The following is a 20547-nucleotide window of genomic DNA, read 5'->3' on the forward strand; positions in this document are numbered from 1 at the left end:
ATTGATTTTGCTTGCAATGAAAAAACACAAAAGAGAAAGGAAAAAAAATCATTATCATTTTACACGAAACTCCAAAAATAGGACAAAAATATTGGCGCCCTTTGAAAAATCATGTGGCGCTTCTCTAATTTGTGTCATTAACAGCACCTGCGGCACATAAGAGGTGGCGGCAATAACTAAATCACACTTGACGCCAGTTAAAAGGGATTAAAGTTGACTCAACCTCTGTCCTGTGTCCATGTGTGTACCACATTGAGCATGGAGGAAAGAAAGAAGAAAAAAAAGTCTAAGGACTTGAGAAGCAAAATGGTGAGGAAGCATGGGCAATCTCAAGGCTACAAGTCCATCTCCAAAGACCTGAATGTTCCTGTGTCTACCCTGCGCAAGGTCATCAATAAGTGTAAAGCCCACGGCACTGTGGCTAGAAAGGAAAGATGGACGAGAGATTTCAACGAAAGATTGTGCGGATGGTGGATAAAGAACCTCGACTAACATCCAAACAAGTTGAAGCTGTCCTGCAGTCCGACGGTACAACTGTTTCAACCCGTACTATCCGTCAGCGTCTGAATGAAAAGGGACTCTATGGTAGGATACCCAGGAAGACCCCATTTCTGACGCAAAGACATAAAAAAGCCAGGCTGGAGTTTGCCGAAACTTAACCTGAGAAAGCCAAAAACGTTTTGGAAGAATGTTCTCTGGTCAGATGAGACAAAAGTAGAGCTTTTTGGGAAAAAGCATCAACATAGAGTTTACAAGAAAAAACACCGAGGCCTTCAAAGAAAACAACACAGTCAAACATGGCGGAGGTTCCCTGATGTTTGGGGGTTGCTTTGCTCCCTCTGGCACTGGACTGCTTGACCGTGTGCATGGCATTATGAAGTCTGAAGACTACCAACAAATTTTGCAGTATAATGTAGGGCCCAGTGTGAGAAAGCTGGGTCTCCCTCAGAGGTCATGGGTCTTCCAGCAGGACAATGACCTGGTGACCTTGGAGAGAAGGCACTGGAGACCAAAGTCACCAGCAATGAGTCCAGACCTGAATCCCATAGAACAGTGGTGTCCAAACTATTCCACATAGGGCCGCAGTGGGTGCGGGTTTTTGTTCAAACCCATCATGAGGACAACCTTTCACCAATCTGGTGTCTCACTAGTATAATCAGGTGATTGCAGTCAGGTGCTGCTTGTTTTAGCACAAACTTCATTGGTTAAACTGTCTGTGCTCGATTGGTAGAAACAAAAACCAGGACCCACAGCGGCCCTTGAGGATAGGTTTGGACATCCATGCCATAGAACAACTGTGGAGAGATCTGAAAAGGGCACCCTTCAAATCTCAGAGACCTGGAGCAGTTGCCCAAAGAAGAATGGTCTAAAATTCCAGCAGAGCACTGGAAGTATCTCAGTGATGGATATTGGAAGTGGTTGTTCGCTGAGGGTGCCAATACTTTTGTCTGACCCATTTTTGGAGTTTTGTGTAAAATGATAATGATTTTTTTCCCCATTCTCTTTAGTGTTTTTATTGCAAGCAAAATAAATGTACGGTAGATATTACTACCATAGCATTTGTAATTGTCATCGTTTTCTGGGAGAAATTCAGCATTATCTAACAGAATTGCAGGGGTGCAGTACTTTTGGTCAGCACTGTAACATTTATTATTTTGTCTTTTCAAATACAAGTACCGTCCAAGACAGTTTTTTTCCCCACAAAAATGGCACTTTTCGTCACCATCGTGAGCTCACTTGATTAGAAGGCATTCCGCGATAAAGTTTACGTCACATCTGGGCTTCTGTGATTGGTTCCTCCAGATTTAGTTTGTGCTTGTTAGCCCCACCCACTTCTAGCATCCAATCTGAAATCCAGCCCAAACCACACAAGACCAGACTGATCTTCTACATGACCAAAGTCCGTCTGACTTGCCCAAAACATACCTTCATTCGCCGTCTCCCAGTCAAAATGAATTGGACATCTACCGCCGTCAATGGCAGTCTTACACGTGCCGCTCCCAGTGTGTCGGTGTCATTTTTTTTTTCTTTTGTCGATCTGCATTGGCGTGTTTTGACAGATGACGCGTGGTCGCGATGACATTCAAAGGGAAGGCCACTAGCCTTAGCATGCGTCGACCCCGGTGTCAGGTGACTTTTGCAACTTATTTCTCATTTTCATCCCTCAGCAACTTTGCAAAGGTCAGAGGTCGTCGATCCCTCGAGGGAATCGGAGCGGGAGGGGTCGAGGGTCAAACTCGGCGGAGGTCGGAGCCGTTTCGCCGGCGTCCCGTGCCTGAGCGGTGACATCAGCGGCCGCTCCTGAAATAGACGCTTGAGCCGGGGGGCGGAGTCGCAGGCCGGCGGCGGCGGCGGCACTTTGATGGCTAATGCTAACACTAATGAGTGAGCGCCACACATTAACAAATGCGCGCAACTCCACTCTGTTAGCGGCAGGAGCAAAACCTCGGATGACTCGCGCACAAACTCAAATGCACAAACACAACAATATGTAAAAAAGAAAACGTGCACATAAGCATTCGCACACCAAAAAGAAATGTAGACGTGCACACACACACACGAAACAGAAACACATTCACAGACACTCATAAATACACACATTCATAACGCACATGCAGCTCAGCAGTGCTAATGGGTTAGCATTTTATTTCAGTACAGCTGTCCAATGTACATACAGTAATGTGGCATGCACACAGTTTTGACAAACATTCCAAAAGGGAAATGCGACTCACAAAAAGAAAAACACGCACAATACACACATTCAAAACAAACACATGGGGAAGCGCTAATTGTTTAGCATGTTATTTCGGCGCAGCTGTCAGGCACAACGCTCGAAATGGACAAAAAGAAACGGCACGCCTCCGAGATTAAGGCGACGTGCGCGACGGGTGGTAAAAAGACGAGTCGCCACTTAAAGTTTTAAGTTTCACCCTAACGTTTTCAGGCTTTGTCATTGCTCGACAAATTTGATTTACCGGACCGACTGAAACCTTATCGCCACCGACGACGGTCTTGGATGACGCGCGCTCGCTTCCTGGCGACTCGTATTATTTGTGCATGTTTATGCTTTAGCTTTAGCAATTAGCTTGTGCAACCGCATACCATCTGTCTTTCTGCGATTGACGCGATGTGACGTCTGGCTCCGAATCAACGCCGAGGACGAGTCCGCCCGGCTGTCAATCATCACACAAGCATGAAGGCGATTGGCTGCGATCAAATTGCGGTTAAGTCCCGCCCCTGAAACAGACGCTGTCACGTCATGACCGCATACAGTTGTTTGTGTATACTATATATATATATATATCTATATCGTACCTTTTGTATTTATACAGATCAGGCACGTGTGTGGGGGGGGGGGGGGGTGCTTGAGCACCTGCCTCTTTGCCCCTACATGCCCAAAGTGCTACTAGTGGCTCAGTGACCATCTGATGTGGTTTGTTCTCAGATAAACAACAAGTTGAGCAAGGATGTAGAGGTTGAAGGAAGAAAAGGGGCAAAGACTGAGTCACAGCCTGAAAGTGTTGATGACAGTGTTGATTTCTATTCGCTATTCCCCTCCTAATTAAAGTCTGTTACAGTCAGAGCCAATTAAACTGTAAAGCTGGTTAAAATGGAAGTTATGTTGTCATAAGGTGTATTAAATAGTTGTGCATGTGCCCCTTTTGATCTATGAGCACCTGCCCTTCCATCGGTCTCTGCACGGCCTGTATACATATACTGCTAATGCGACGACTATACAAACCTGGTACAGATCTTTGTATTATTTAACTGATATCAACTCATTCGCTGCCACTAATGACGATAGTTGGCACACAAACCCCAAAATGGATTCAGATGTTAACATTTACAATAAAAAAAAAATCAATCAATCAATGCTAAAATGTCAAGAGACAGCGAGAATCAAAATTGGTATTTGTCATGTGGCAAAATAGATTTTGCCATGTGACCTTTTTTTGCCATGTGGCAAAATGGATTTTGACGTGGTATTTTTTTGTATGTGGCAAAATGGATTTTGTTTTGTAGCATTTTTTGGGGGGTTTTATGGCATTTTTGGCGGGTATATGGCGGTTTTGCAGGCCATGCACATCCATGCCATGGATGGCTATGCATGTCCAAATTTTCCATTCATTTAATGGCAAAAAAAACATGTGTGGCTTTGATTTTTTTTACCATACACTTTACATTACAGTGCATTGACATTCAACTGGCACCCAAGTCAGGCTATGTCATTGACGGCTATGCACATCCATATTTTCTATCCATTGTAAATGGCAGAAAAACCTGTGATTGTGATTTTTGACCTTAGACATCACATAAGAGTGCATTGACATTGAACTGGCACCCAAGTAAGGCTATGCCATTGACGGCTAAGCACGTCCAAATTTTCCATTCATTGCCACATGTCAAAAAAAATGTCACATAGCAAAATCCATTTTGCCACAGGGCAAGTACCGCTTTTGGTTGTCGGCCCTGCTGAAAATGTCAAGCCCCGGGGTGAGGGAAAAGTAAAAAAAAGGGATTTCTACATAAGCCGCAATGAATGGACTCGTGACCAAAATAATCGGTTGATCGTCGCCGATCAATCTAACGTGATGCAGCAGGCCAGGTCTGTACCGAGCAAGGCACGCGCCACGTTGTCGTGCGCGCTTGGAAAGAAATACGGCCGGGAGGGGGGGCTTTCCTGTAACACGCGTGTCCCTACCAAGCAGATTGATCATTCCATTAAGCGCCTTCGTTGCCGGTGGTCGCCACGCGCACGTGTTTGTAAAGTTCCCGGCCCGCGCTCGTAACTTATAACATTATGCTAAAAGCTACACGGATCAATAGCGCAACTCTATCAACGAAACATTCTCCTAAATGATTCTCGATTCCGATTGTGTGCGTGCGCCGCGGGAGTCCAATCACGTGACATCTGTTACGTGTACGGCCAAATGTGGCGAAGAGGCTTCCGCCGTGCGCTGCGGGGGAGCCCTGGGCGCGCGCAAGAGACAAGAAAGAACAATTCATCCCTATTAGGACTGGATAAGGCCAAAAAACTGATTTTTTTTTTTTTTTTTTTTTTTTAAATAAAGTCTGTCCTATTCATCAAAACGATTGATATTTAAGTCTACCTATTTTAGTCTGTTGGTGGGTCCGCTAGCGACTAGTGTTTCACGACTAGTGAGCGATCTTATGGCTTCTATGGAAGCTGACATGGTTTCCAGACGGCGACCGGGCGACGGCGCGTGAGGAGAAAGGCCGCTCATTTGCGTAATAACGGCGATGATGATAAATGAGCCGAGCTGAGCTCAGCGAGCGGTCGCGGCGAGCGTGTCACGGCGGCTCAGCTCAGCCCTCGGCCGCGGGAAGCCGGCAGCGGCGGCGGCATCAGCGTCACTGTCAGCGACCGCGACGCTTTCAAATCATATGACTAACTAACCAAGCTGGAAAAAATGTCAAATCTGCCAATGGAACAAGTACAAACTGTCTCAAAATAATATGGGGCTTTGCAAATAGTAAAAAAAAAAATTTGGGGGGAATGGCGTTTCTTCGGCGCGCTGCAAAGCCCAAACCGACCGGAATTTTCGCACGACGCAGGAACTTTTTCGAACAACCCTGAAAAATGTTCCCTTCCCCCTCGATTCTTTTGATGCCAATGTACTCTGATTCCATTGACCCATATGGAAGTCGATGCCATTGATGGCCACGGACGTCCAAATTTCCCATTCATTTTCAATGGCATTTAACTTTAAAGTTAAATGCCATTGACGGCCAGGCATGTCAATTTTACTGATGCCAATTTACTTGGATTCCATTGACGCATATATTAGTCCATGCCATTGACGGTCATAGACGTCCAAATTTCCCATTCATTTTCAATGATAATAAAAAACAATGCCCCCAAATATACAGGAAATGGCCAGTTATCAATAGGACTTGTCCCCCAAATGTCCCCGATTCCATTGACACATATGTAAGTCGATGCCATTGACGGCCATGGACGTCCAAATTTCCCATTCACTTCCAATAGCATTTACTTTGTTTAATGCCATTGACAGCCAGGCATACCAATTCTATTGATGCCAATTAACGTACTTGGATTCCATTGATGCACATGTAAGTCGATGCCATTGACAGCCATGGATGTCCAAATTTCCCATTCATTTTCAACAGCTAAAAAAACAATGTCCCCAAATATGCAGGAATTGACCAGATAACAATAGGACATATCCCCCAAAAGCCCCTGATTCATTTGACGCATATGAAAGTCGATGTCATTGACGGCCATGAGTGTCCAAATTTCCCATTCATTTTCAATGGCAAATGTCCCCAAATATACAGGAAGTGACCTGATATTGTCCTTGAAATGTCCCCGAATCAACCTGGGCGGGGCTAAGATCTGTATCGCCACACAGCAAAGCCCCATAGTAATTTCTCCGTTTCAAGTAAGCTTTAAATATCTTACAGAAAGGATACTTTTTTTTTTTAAAGGGATTCTTTTAAGTGTGATTTTTTTTTTTTTTTCTACTTGAAACTGGACACTTTTTTTGTCTTGCGTTTTTGTTCACATACTGTACTGAGGACAACGTGCAAACCAAAACCCGGTTGCGGTGTCCAGCAAGGATTGCACATCTAGCGCCGTCAACCACAGTCAACGAATTTAAAACGCTGACCGAGAAAGGGTTAACCTCTGTATTTTTAGCATCTGATTTGACATTTGAAGAAAGGTCAAGCGCATGAAAATGGGTTGAGAGATGAGCAAATGACAACTTGATTTGAGTGTTGTTGCATGGCGTTTAATGGGAATGTTGCCCCTACCGAGCCAATGACTTCAATTTGTACCTTGTAAAGCTCTCAGTCTTCAAAAATAGGGGGAAAAGGGTCAATGGAAATTTTAGGTGAAAAATATGATTGCCTAGCCCTATGTTGGCGCACACGCACAAATACACAGACGCTTCTGTGTGCACACCAGCGCACACGCACGCACGCACGGACGCACACTCTTCTCCCAACAGAGGTGGCACAAAACAATCTCCCCCGGCAACCGGCACAGGGATACGGTTGCCATGGTGACGCTAAGTACTGGCTTCCTCCCAAGCTTCAGTTTACCTGAATGTTATAATTGAAGGTGTGTGTGTTTGTGTGGCAAATGGAATGGCAGCTGAACACACACGCGCGCACACATTTCCCTGAAGTCTCTTGTTACTCAAGTCCCCCCCCCTCCACCCTCCCAAATATATATTTTTTTGATTTTCCACACTCAGCCAGCACAACAAACTTTGTGAGAAAAGCTTAGGTGGCTGCTGACTTGACTCATCCATCAGTTAATAGTTAATGGACAAACGACTATTGTGGTAGTTGAATCATAGTCAAGAAAATGGCATTAATAGTAATGACTTATTACTTGGGATGTCAAACGATTAAAATTTTTCATCGAGTTAATTACAGCTTAAAAATTAATTAATCGTAATTCATCGCAATTCAAACCATCTATAAAATATGCCATATTTTTCTGTAAATTATTGTTGGAATGGAAAGATAAGACACAGGATGCATATATATATTCAACATGTGGTACATAAGGACTGTATTTATTTTAACAATAAATCAACAAGATGGCATTAACATTATTAACATTCTCTTAAAGCGATCCTTGGATAGAAAAACTTTCTAAATTCTTAAAAGATAAATGCTAGTACAAGTTATAGACATTTTATATTAAAATCCCTCTTAATCTTTTCATTTTAATAAAATTTGTAAAATTTTCAATCAAAAAATAAACTAGTAGCCCGCATTGTTGATGTCAATAATTACACAGTGCTCATGGGTGCTTAAGCCCATAAAATCAGTCGCACCCAAGCGCCAGCAGAGGGCGACAAAACTCCAAAAAACACAAATAACAAGTTGGCATTGCACTGTGCTGTCATTTTAATCTGTTTGAGCGGGGCATGTGTGTTAATTGCGTCAAATATTTTAACGTGATTAATTTAAAAAATTCATTACTGCCCATTAACGCGATAATTTTGACAGCCCTACTTATTACTATTTGTTGATTTGATCTAAAGATCGCCGCCTGACCTCGTAGTCAAAATGGTAAACATTAGCATTATACATTGGTATAAAAAAAGTATCTGAACCTTTTGGAATTTCTCAGATTTCTGCATAAAATCACCATCAAATGTGATCTGATCTTTGTCAAAATCGCACAGATGTAAATACAGCGTCTGCTTTAACTAGAACTACCCAAACTTGCATATGTTTTCATAATTTAATGAGGATAGCATGTAAACAATGACACAAGGGGGAAAAATAAGTAAGTGAATTGAAACCAATTTTAGTGAGGTGTGTGCCCCATCACTAATGAGTGGTTTAAAGCTGCCCTGCCAGCAATAAAACACACATCTGGTAAGAATTGTCTTGTTGAGAAACATTGTCTGATGTGCAACATGGCTCTGTCAAAAGAGCTGTCTGAAAACCTGCGATGAAGGATTGTTGATGTGTACAAAGTTGGGAAAGGATACAAAACCATCTCTAAAAGTCTGGATGTTCATCCATCGACATTCAAGTGGTCTACAAATGGAGAGAGTTTGGCACCGTTGCTTCTCTCCCAAGGAGTGGCCGTCCACCAAAGAGGACGCCTAGAGTTCAGCGCAGAATATTCAGATAGGTAAAAATGTACCCTAGAGTGTCTGCTAAAGACTTACTGAAATCACTGGCACAGTCCAATATCTCTGTGCACACATCAACTATATGTAAAACTATGGCCGAGAATAGTGTTCATGGGAGGACACAACGGAGGAAGCCACTGCTGTCTAAAAAAAAAAAAAAACATTGTTGCTTGTTTAATGTTCACATAAAGGCACTTGGACACGCCACAGAAGTTTTGGCAAAATATTTTGTGGACTGATGAAACCAAAGTGAAATTGTTTGGGAGTAACACACAAATGAATGTGTGGAGGAAAAATGGAACAGCTCACCAACATCAACACCTCATCCCCACCGTGGTAGAGGGAGCATGATGATTTGGGGCTGTTTTGCTACCTGAGGGCCCGGACAACTTGCAATCATTAATGGAAGAATGAATTCAAAAGTTTATCGGGATGTTTTGAGGGAAATCCTGAGGCAGTCTGTCGGACAGTTAAAGCTAAAAAGAGGATGGATGCTGCAACAAGACAGTGTTGCAAAGCACAGAAGTCGATCAACTTCAGAATGGTTTCAGAAATGTTGTGAATGGCCCTCTCCAGACATACACAAAAATATGGCAGCCATTTTTAACCTTTTTTAAGACCCAATTCAAAACATAGCTACTATTACTATCGAAGCTGGTAAAACCTCAAGATTATCCTTCTTCCATTTAGTTGGATCTCCATATATTGTCTTATAAACATTTTGTATCCTCCTTGTGAAATATGCTCTGGTGCTGTCCAGTTTTACCTTCCCACAGAGCCTATCTGTCCTCGAGTCTTTGTGTGCATTGTCAAAAAAAGTCCAGCCTCGAGTCATATTACCGTAAATGACGTGATTTCTATATGAGTCAAGTCCTTCCCAAATAATACTTCAAATGGCTGATTGCCGGTTTACTCGCTGTCAAGACGGCAGCTGAGCGATGAGTGGCATTTGTCGTATTGCGATGGGCTGGTATGTTGTGGTGATTGCATTAGTAGCGCACGCTGCAAAAAGTCCATTTGCATTGATTGCCGCTGAGCTTTTTATTCTCGCATTAAAAAGAAGGACTGCACGTTACCGGCAGGCCTCAGCGCAGCATCGGTTGCGTTCGCTTCCCTCTCATTGGCCGATGCCACTTTTACAACAACAACAAGTGAAAGAGTTCTCGGAGAATTTATTATAAAGCCGGTTACTTGCACCACTACGCTTTTGTCCTCACATTGAAGCGTTTGGAATGGCAGCGGTCGGTAGGGCCCCCGCCTCTTGGCTTTGCTCGGATTTTTTTTCCCATTTCCAATTTAGTCGGCACGTTACGTCTGGCGCTGACGCACGTGGGCGGCGCTAATGAGCCTAACGAGCACACTGATTGGAGAGGGCGGGCGGCTGTCCGCCCACTTTCTCTGTGTGAGTGTGCACGGCTCCTATTGGTTAGAGAAAAATACCGGGGTCGACGCATGCTAAGGCTAGTGGCCTTCCCTTTGAATGTCATCGCGACCACGCGTCATCTGTCAAAACACGCCAATGCAGACCGACAAAAGAAAAAAAAAATGACACCGACACACTGGGAGTGGCTCGTGTAAGACTGCCATCATATAACATTATACTGTACACTTATTCAGCATGTTCTTCTCTGTTGTGTTTTTATTTTAAATGTCCTTTCAAGATGACATATCTGTTCTATGTGTTGGATTTTGTTTTAAGTGAATTTCCCCCCAAAATGTGACTTATACTCAGGTGCGACTTATGTTTTTTTACCTCTTTGTTGGGCATTTTATGGCTGGTGCCACTTATAATCTGAAAACTACAGATATATATATATATATATATATATATATATATTTTAGGGCTGTCAAACGATTCACATTTTTAATCGAATTAATTACAGCTTAAAAATTAATCGTAATTAATCACAATTCAAACCATCTATAAAATATGCCATATTTTTCTGTAAATTATTGTTGGAATGGTAAGATAAGACACAAGACGGATACATACATTCAACATACGGTACATCAGTACTGTATTTATTATAACAATAAATCAACAAGATGGCATTAACATTATTAACATTCTCTTAAAGCGGTCCATGGATAGAAAAACTTTCTAAATTCTTAGAAGATAAATGTTAGTACAAGTTATAGAAATTCTTCTCCTCTTAATGTTTTCGTTTTATTAAAATTTTCAATCAAAAAATAAACTAGTAGCTCGCCATTGTTGATGTCAATAATTACACCGCGCTCACTCCCCATACCCATAAAATAATTTCGACCCCAAGCGCCAGCAGAGGGCGCCAAACAACAGAAAACAAGTAACAAGCGGACATTACACTGCAGTCATTTTAATCTGAGCGGGGCATGTGCGTTAATTGCGTCAAATATTTTAACGTGATTAATTTAAAAAATTAATTACCGCCGGTTAACGCGATAATTTTGACAGCCCTAATATATATTTTTTTTAACACCCCCCCCCCACCAACTTCCTGTCTGAATCATAGCCACGTTATTATAGTTTGTTAAAAAACAAAGCGTTTGAAAATCCATCCACATTTGTCGGCGTTTTAGTGGAGTCGGTCCACTGCTCGCTCGCCGACATTTCATATCCTATAAGTGCGATGCGGATGATTTGAATGGCAAACGTTGACGTGTCAGGAAGTGCCCGGATGGTTTCGAGTGCCTGAAGGCGGGCCGCAACCCCAACTACGGCTACACCAGTTTCGACACCTTCGGCTGGGCCTTCCTGTCGCTCTTCCGCCTCATGACTCAAGACTACTGGGAGAACCTCTACCACCAGGTACCGTCGGGCTGCCTCCCTCCCTCCCCGCCTAGCTCGCGGCTCACCGCCGGCTGGCCGCGCTCGTGCAGACGCTGCGCTCGGCCGGAAAGACCTACATGGTGTTCTTCGTGGTGGTCATCTTCCTGGGCTCCTTTTACCTGGTCAACCTGATCCTGGCCGTGGTGGCCATGGCCTACGAGGAGCAGAACCAGGCCACCATCGCCGAGGCCTGTCAGAAAGAACGCGAGTTTCAGCTGGCCGTCGAGCGCCTCAAGAAGGAGCAGCAGGTGGGTCTCGACTTTGGTGTCAAATGGCCGCCGGCGTCTGACGATCTTTCCTTCTTCCCTTTGTTTCTCCCGCCGTCCCTCACTCCAGGCGGCCGCCCTGAAAGCCCCGGACTCGGACTCGCCGCCGTCCCCGGAAGCGTCTCCCTCGGACCTTCGGGAGGAGCGACGGCGCAGTCGGGCGCTGGTGGCCGCGGGCGACGTGGAGGCCAACCTGTCGGAGGAGAAGCTGCTGCAGCCGGACGGCAAAGAGAGCTCCAAGGTGAGGACTGCGGCGAGAAGACTGTCTGCAGGGTTTCATACTAGCATTTTTTAGGGTTAGGGTTTGGGTTTAGGGTTTAGGGTTAGGCACAGTGGCCACAAACTTCAAATTTTAGGGGGCGCAAGCTATTAAACGGCATGCAAAATTTTCCTGTACTTCCATAATAAATGCATAAAAGTACAAACTTATGAATCCATATGTTATTCTCTATCAGTTTTGACATCAACCGGTATACTGCTTACAAAGTAGGTTAACATGGGAATTTTTTTTTCAGGAGATCCAGCTGTAACATGGATGCAGAGTGTCCCATTCATGACCAAAAATAAGTACTGTTTATATATGTATGAAAAAGAAGTTTAAAAAATAGATATCTTTAGATAGTCAAGAGTTTTAATTTAATATTATTACTTGGGATGTTAAAATCGTTGCACACTCAACACTGGAAAAATATCAAATAGAAACATGGTGTGGCACCGCTTATATTTCCTGGAAGCGGAAAGCATGCAAGACGACATTTGCGTAGCGGTGGCCGAGAGAGGCGGACCAGTTTCGTGAGTCTCGCTCCCCTGGAAGTGGCGACAATTTGACAGTCCAAAATGTCACGAAAGTGAAAGTGACTTTGCGCCCGTGTGACTTGGGGTACCACGCGATTCAGTTTTGTGGTTTGATTTTCCTCGATATATTTTTTTATATGCTTCAATTTGCTCGGCATCGAGACGGGAGGGGCGGCCGCCGCCGCTAGCCAAGCAGCGACCGCTTCGCACAACACATATCGTCCACCTTGTTCTGTTGTATTTTCCCCTGGCAAACGAGCTTGTTACATTATGAAGGAATCCGATCCTTTATCCAGATTGCCGGACCCGCGCTGGCACAGATCCAACGACCCGGGCCGGCGAGACACGACAATCCGGCCAAAATGCCAAACTCCACGCGTTCACCTTAGTCCAAACCCCTTGTGCTGGCTCCATTTTCAAAGCTGGAAAAAGGCTTCTCAGCACAATTTGACAATTTATTTAGGTTGACAGCAATCCTACAGCACAGAGGGGCCCAGGCGAGGATCCAAGGTCACCATATCACAAGTCATCAAAAAGTTCCCGAGAAAAAATTATAATGCTTAGTTAAACATTGCCTTTTGAAGGCTCTCGCGGGGTGGGCCGTGGGCAGCAAGATGGGTGTGTTTAGGATAATCTTCTATCGCAGTTTGGGCTGTTTAGTTCGTGCGTCACTAGCCACGTTTACATGCTGACTTTTATTCATACCGATTCAAATCATTCCGAATGGAAATTTCACATCAGCTGTTTACATGTCACTTCATCTATTCCGATCCAGCGTTTACATGTGACTGCCTTTATTCCGAAAGGGCGTTTGACAACTGCCGTCTGACATGTGCAGATTAATCAAAACAAAGCGTCACGTTGCAAAACATGGAGATCGATCGTCAGATCAGCTGCTGTTTTAACTTTTTGAGTGGAAGCAAAACTTCAGAATGATACGCCGTTCATTTAAAAAGTTGTGTGGGTGCGCTGTGCGTGTGCTTGGAAGCCATGTTGCAAGTGACGTTACTTACGTCACCAAGTGACGTCACCACGACGTCAGTACGGAGCATGCGCAGAAAGAACGCAACCAGACACCATTCCGCTTCCCTGTTTACATGATATAATTTTACTTCTAATCGGTTTGGGAAAAGGAATATTCCACCCCTGTGAATCGGAATGAAATTCCATTCGGTTTGGGCCTGTTCATTCCGAATGAGGTGTTTATATGGAACACATTTATTCGGTTTGAACAAATATTCCGATTGTAATTGGAATATTTGGCTCCATGTAAACGTGGCAACTGTTGCTGAGTCACCGTTACTGGGGCAACCGCAGTGGGAGATTTTGCCCGCCTTAGCGTCAAATGGGCTCTTAGAGTGTTATCAGTAGTATATCAGGTGTTCTCCGGTGTTCCTTGTGTTGGGACAGGATGTTCCGCCATTTGTTCTGGACTGTCCGGAAGAACTGACGTGGAGACGTGGGCTTGTAGATGTCTTGCCTATCACCTGGTAGTCTGTGTCTGTCTCTTGCTCAGTCAGCTGCATGACACACGTCGGGCTTCCGTGATAAGAAGGCGTCATGCATCTCTTATGTCCTATATTCTGCTTGTTTGCCTTAAACTATGGTATATTTATTTTATATTGAGTGTGTTGGAGAAATACAAACAGTTGATCGGTAAATATGAAAAAAGATACTATTCCCTTCATTCCCCCCTTTAATGATCCCCGACAGTCTGCAGCCCTGGTCTGGCGAGGAGGTGACCGTGTCCCACCTTCCGTTCCAGGCCCTCCACCCCCTGCTGGCTCGCTCTTTCTCCACCAGAACCCGTCGGAGCAGCCAGGTGTCGTCCATCTTCAACTTCCGCCTGAGGAGCCGCGGCTCGGAGGCCGAGATGGCCGACGACGAGTACAGCGTGCCGGGCGACGTGGCGGAGGCCGGCGCCGGCGGTCGCACGTACAGCGGCGGCACCTTCGCCGGGATCCTGGCCCAACCTTGGCCCAAACGCCGACCCAGCACCTACAGCAACGCCAGCAGGAACTCGCAGGTAGCGGCGAAAAAAAAAAAATCGCAACGTGACCATACTGATTTAACGAGCTATGCCTGCAGGTTTTGCCTACGAAAGGTCACAAATGTCAGGAAAAGAATTCAGACTAAAGGGATTACTATCACACTTGCAGGATATGTGTATCGACTGATATGATGATAAATAATTACAATGTTCATTGAAACCTAAATACAGTGGTACCTTTAAATACGTATTTAATTTGTTCCAGGACCTGAAATTGGAATAATAATAATGTAACAAATCTGGTTCCAATGTGGCGGTTGTGTTTTGCATGCTGTTCCTGAATGCACATGTGACTGACGACAGAGTGAGCTACTGTTGGTGCGGAACAGTGGGAAGGTTTTACATTTTTTCATGTTGTGTTGGCGTTGGCAACAGCGAACAGTAGCCGCGTTGTGTTGCACAAGTTCTGAATTCGAGCATGTCGTCATCCGTCGAGACAAATGACAAGTCAAATTTGACAGCTGATGTCGAAAAGATCATATGTTGAAGCGATGGTATGTCGAGGTACCACTGTAGACTTTTTTTTTCCCCCCAATGGTATTTAACTTATTGACAGGCATATACTAGTAGATGTCCAAATGGAAAGGACGTCTAGCCCCATCAATGGGAGCCATTGAGTTAAATAAGTAAGGAAAAAAAGGTTCAAAGGAGTGCTCGCGCTACCGAATACACTGCTGGCCAAAAGTATTGGCACCCCTGCAATTCTGTCAGATAATGCTCAATTTCTCCCAGAAAATGATTGCAATTCCAAATGCTTTGGTAGTAATATCTTCATTGATTTTGCTTGCAATGAAAAAACACAAAATAAAATGGAAAACAAATTCAATCTTTCTCGTTTTACACAAAACTTCAAAAATGGGCTAGAAAAAAGTATCGGCACCCTTTGAAAAATCATGTGATGCTTCTCTAATTTGTTTCATTAACAGCACCTTTTACTTGCCTGTGGCACATAACAGGCGGCGGCAATAACTAAATCAGACTTGAAGCCAGTTAAAATAGATTAAAGTTGACTCAACCTCTGCACTGTGTCCTTGCGTGTATCACCTTGAGTATGGAGAAAAGAAATAAGACCAAAGAACTGGCTGAGGACTTGAGAAGCAAAATTGTGAGGAAGCATGGGCAATTTCAAGGCGACAAGTCCATCTCCAAGGACCTGAATGTTTCTGTGCCTACCGTGCGCAGTGTCATCCATAAGTGTAAAGCCCACGGCACTGTGGCTAACCTCCCTAGATGTGGACGGAAAAGAGAGATTTCAACGAAAGATTGTGCGGATGGTGGATAAAGAACCTCGACTAACATCCAAACAAGTTCAAGCTGTCCCGCAGTCCGAGGGTACAACAGCATCAACCCGTACTATCTGTCAGCGTCTGAATGAAAAGGGACCCTACCCAGGAAGACCCTACTTGTGACCCAGAGACATTAAAAAGCCAGGCTGGAGTTTGCCAAAACTTACCTGAGTACGTTTTGGAAGAATGTTCTCTGGTCAGATGAGACAAAAGTAGGGCTTTTTGGGAAAAGGCATCAACATAAGAGTTTCCTGGAAAAGACATGAGGCAATGACGTTTTTTTTTCTTTAAAGAAAAGAACACGGTCCCCAACGTCAAACGTGGCAGAGGTTCCCTGATATTTTGGGGTTGCTTTGCTGCCTCTGGCCCTGGACTGCTTGACCGTGTGCATGGCATTATGAAGTCTGAAGACTACCAACCGTTTTTGCAGCATAATGTTGGCCCCAGTGGAAGAAAGTTGGGTCTCCGTCAGAGGTCATGGTTTTTCCAGCAGGACAATGACCCAAAACACACTTCAAAAAATGGTTTGAGAGAAATCACTGGAGACTTGTAAAGCGGCCAGACCTGAATCCCATAGAACACCTGTGGAGAGATCTGAAAATGGCACCCTTCAAATCTGAGACCTGGAACAGTTGGCCAAAGAAAAATGCTCTAAAATTCCAGCAGAGCAATGGAAGAAACTCATTGATGGATACCGGAAGTGGTTGTTTTGTCTAAAGCAGACATGTCCAAAGTCCGGCCCGGGGGCCAAATGCGGCTCGTGGTCAAATTTCATCCGGCCCCCAGCCTCTGTCATAAAATCAATAACGTTTGGCTTAATGAATTGGTCAGCAGTACTGCAACCAGCATATGAAGTAGTTTACACACAAAATGCTGCCCCTCATTTACCCACTAAAAGGCAGCAGCACATTAACCCTTAATTGCCAAATGTATCACATTTGATACAACTAAAATTTCATGACTAGTTTAGAATTTTGACATTTCTTTTTGAAAAAGTGATGGATGCAAGAAAAAAACACATGATTTAGCATGGATTATACAGTGCTGCTCAAAAGTTTGTGAACCCCCTCAACATTTTGGAATTTTCTATTATTTCAACCTGATTTCCTAATCAATCAATTCAGTAGTTTTTTTTTGTTTGTTTTTTTAACAGTTGTGTTGTCGAGACTAAATTAAAAAGAGTTTTCATCAACTGATGTAGGTGCAAAATTGAACTGTTTGGTCACAACCAAAACCGCCATGTCTGGCGAAAAGTCAACACTGCATACCACCAAAAGAACCTTCTCCCAACAGTGAAGCATGGAGGTGGGAATGTCAAGATCTGGGCTTGCTTTTCATCCTCAGGACCTGGACAACTCCACATAGTCCAGGGAATCATGAATTCTGAGGAATATTGTCAAATCCTAGAACATAACCTGACGCCATCTGTTTTGAAGTTAAAGCTTGGCAGAAGGTGGATCATGCAACATGATAATGATCCAAAGCATTCCAGCAATACAACCAAGGAATGGCTGAAAAAGAAGAAGATTCGTGTTCTGGACTGGCCCAGTCAAAGTCCTGACCTAAATCCCATTGAAATGCTGTGGCGGGACCTGAAGCGAGCAGTTCATGCCAGACGCCCATCAAACCTCTCTCAACTGACTGCGTTCTGCAAGGAAGAATGGGCAAAAATCCCCCAAAGTAGATGTGAGAGGCTGATTAGTCACTACAGAAACCGTTTGGTTGAGGTAATCTCTGCAAAAGGAGGCGCAATATCCTATTAACTGAAGGGGTTCACATACTTTTGCACACATGATATCTGAGTTTTTCTTAAATCAACCACTTTTGTTAAATAAAGAATGACAATATAACTATTTCTTTTGTTTCAGTCCATTATTTGGAATGTCAGTATTGTGGATTTGGGTATAACTTAACATTTAATAAGGTTATTTTAGTTTTTTTTTACAAAAAATCTGACCATCGCTGTGGGGTTCACAAACTTTCGAGCAGCACTGTAGATATAGAGCGCTTATTCTACATATTCATTTTGACTTTTCTTTTTACAGATTTGCAAAAAAGGTTTCATTAGGACCTTATTTTTCAAATTTAGGGATTCTCTGATCATTGCTTCATGTTGGAGGTATTTAAGGGCTCTCCGTGTGACCCATTACTTGCATTTTCTAAAATGGTGACAATCAACAAAAAAAGAGAAAGTTGACTGTGACGGCCGACGCTTCAAGGATAGGTGGAAATTAGACTATTTCTTCACTAAAATACGCAATAACTGCGTCTGCCTCATTTGCAAAGAGACGTCGCTGTTTTTAAAGATTTCAATGTGAGGCGATATGACCAAACAAGACACGCTGACATGTACGACAAGATTACAGGGAAGATACGCAGCGAAAAATTGAAGCAACTTGAAGCTAGTTTAATGTCACAGCAGCAGTATTTCGCAACAGCCCGAGAGTCGAAAGAGGGAAAAAAAATAATTCAGCAAATGTGACACACTAAATGGTTTGCTAAAATTTGCTTAAATATATTGTTCTACGTAAAGGACGTCAGCCAAGGTCGGCCCCCCACATTTTTACCACACCAAATCTAGCCCCCTTTGCAAAAGGTTTGGACAACCCTGGTCTAAAGGTTGTGCTACCAAGTATTAGGCTGAGGGTGCCAATACTTTTGTCTGGCCCATTTTTGTGTAAAATGATAATGATTTCTTTTTTTTTCCCCCCGTTCACTTTTGTAATTTTTCATTGCAAGCAAAATAAATGAAGATATTACTACCAAAGTATTTTCTGGGAGAAATTGAGCATCATCTGACAGAATTGCAGGGGTGCCAATACTTTTGGCTTTTCTTGCTTCTAACGTTTTAAAGTGATCCTCTACCTTAAGTACATGTAGGCTCTAATTAACCACAATTGTTCTCTTGTACTAAAATATGTTGTTAGAAACACATAAAATGTTAAATCAATGGCAATATTTAGTACATATTTTGACCGATAGTTGGCGCCATGTTTTGCGGGCTCGCAGTGATGACATAAATGGAATGTTTCCAAATGTGTAGCGTATACAACAATTGCGGATTGCTGCCTAAACTCGCGAAGTAAAATGCCACGATGTGCTGCTTTTGGATGCAATTTCCAGTCAAATGGTAACAATTGGAGTGACGTGAGTGGTCAAGGTGGAATTATTTTTTGTGAATAAATGTGCATACCTACCACACGTTACAACTGGCACCCGGACATTTTTCCTGGATCCTCAGTCAAGTAAGGGATCTGTCTAATTTCTGGATCCAACGGCCCCACCGCGGCGGCAATATTGGTTTCGGATCTGTCTAATTTCTGGATTTGTCGGTCCCACAGCGGCTTTTCGGATCAGTCTATTTTGTGGATTGGACGGCCTGATCGCGGTTGCAACATTACCATGAGATCGGTCTAATTCCTGAATCTTCGAGCGAGTGAAAAAACGCGGATTTGGATTACTATTGCTATCTTTTTTGTCGACTATTCTTCGTGGGAGTTTTCCGCAAATCATACCAAATAAGTAAAGCACTATGGCACGCTACAGTGACGGTAGTGACTCTGACATGCACCTTACTTTTATGTTGGAGTTCGTCTGGGAACGCATGTGTGCGTACCGCTGAGCTCCCGAGTGACGAGTGGTCAAGGTGAAAATATTGTGAATCAATAAATGTGCATAGGTGGAAGCTTCTCCCCTTTGTGGTACTTTTATACACATATCCTACCTACCACGCGTTACAATGTACAAGACATGGATTACACTCGATTCCAGGATTTGTTCCCGTCAAACTGTTGGCTTGTACTATATGTCAAGCATACGACAGCTCGGGACACTAACAATCTACGTAATTATACTGAAGTTTGAAAACGCAATATCTTACCTTGAAGATCTGCCAACAAAAACCGGAGTTCTCAACAGCATACACTCTCTCGCGCCGTTGTCAATGAGACGCACTTGCATCGAGTACATCACCAGTTTTGCCCAATTCTTCTCTTATAAGGTACTGTATTTCCTGTTTTCATTTTGCCTTTGATGCTCCTCTTGTGAACGACCGACAGTGCTGTCCTGCTCTTCACTTTTCTGATCTGGTTCAAATTGGAAGGGCAGAACCGACGACATGTTGGGCTAGCTAAGAGTGACACGCTGGAAGTTCGGCCCGGTGACGTAACAAGAATGGCGACCTATCACTTAAAATAATTTTACAAATTTTATTAAAACGAAAACATTCAGAGGGGTTTTAATATCAAATTATTATAACTCATACTAATATTTATCTTTTAAGAATTACTTGTCATCAGGATCGAGGATCACTTTAAGCGACTTGCTTTCCCGACGTACTAAGCGGAGGGTTAATGTGTGTCGTCAGGTATTTTACCCCACCCTGAACATCAACGGGAAGCTCTTCGTGGCCATGGAGCAGAACGGGGTGCTCTCGCCGCCGCCGTCGCTGCCCGCCTGTACCATGGAGAAGGTCAAGGAGGAGAGCGTGAGTGGAAACAATGGGAGCGTCTGCATCCTTCCAACACTCAGACATGTGAATTATGAATCAGCACTTTGCATAGCTGCACTCTGATATCATGAGCTTAACACACAAGCGCGCTCCTTCCAGCTCAGATAACAGTAAACACACACACACACGTACGCTAGTTTAGTGCTTCAGGGGGTCAAAGGACACAGAAGCCAAAAATAAATA

At 43.7% G+C, this 20547-nt stretch overlaps 1 protein-coding gene across 2 annotated transcripts in view; it reads left to right on the forward strand.

Annotated features, from left to right (window-relative positions):
• Window positions 1–20547, forward strand: part of LOC130908576 (sodium channel protein type 4 subunit alpha-like) — a 123882-nt gene that overhangs the window by 51463 nt on the left and 51872 nt on the right. For both annotated transcript variants that reach the window (XM_057824145.1, XM_057824144.1), the window contains exons 10-14: window positions 11295–11436; window positions 11508–11705; window positions 11794–11964; window positions 14284–14544; window positions 20221–20340. In XM_057824145.1, the coding sequence (XP_057680128.1) occupies window positions 11295–11436; window positions 11508–11705; window positions 11794–11964; window positions 14284–14544; window positions 20221–20340 (892 nt within the window). The remainder of the gene's footprint in view (window positions 1–11294; window positions 11437–11507; window positions 11706–11793; window positions 11965–14283; window positions 14545–20220; window positions 20341–20547) is intronic.

Source organism: Corythoichthys intestinalis, chromosome 20 (assembly GCF_030265065.1).
Source record: "Corythoichthys intestinalis isolate RoL2023-P3 chromosome 20, ASM3026506v1, whole genome shotgun sequence".
Classification (NCBI taxonomy): Eukaryota; Metazoa; Chordata; class Actinopteri; order Syngnathiformes; family Syngnathidae; genus Corythoichthys; species Corythoichthys intestinalis.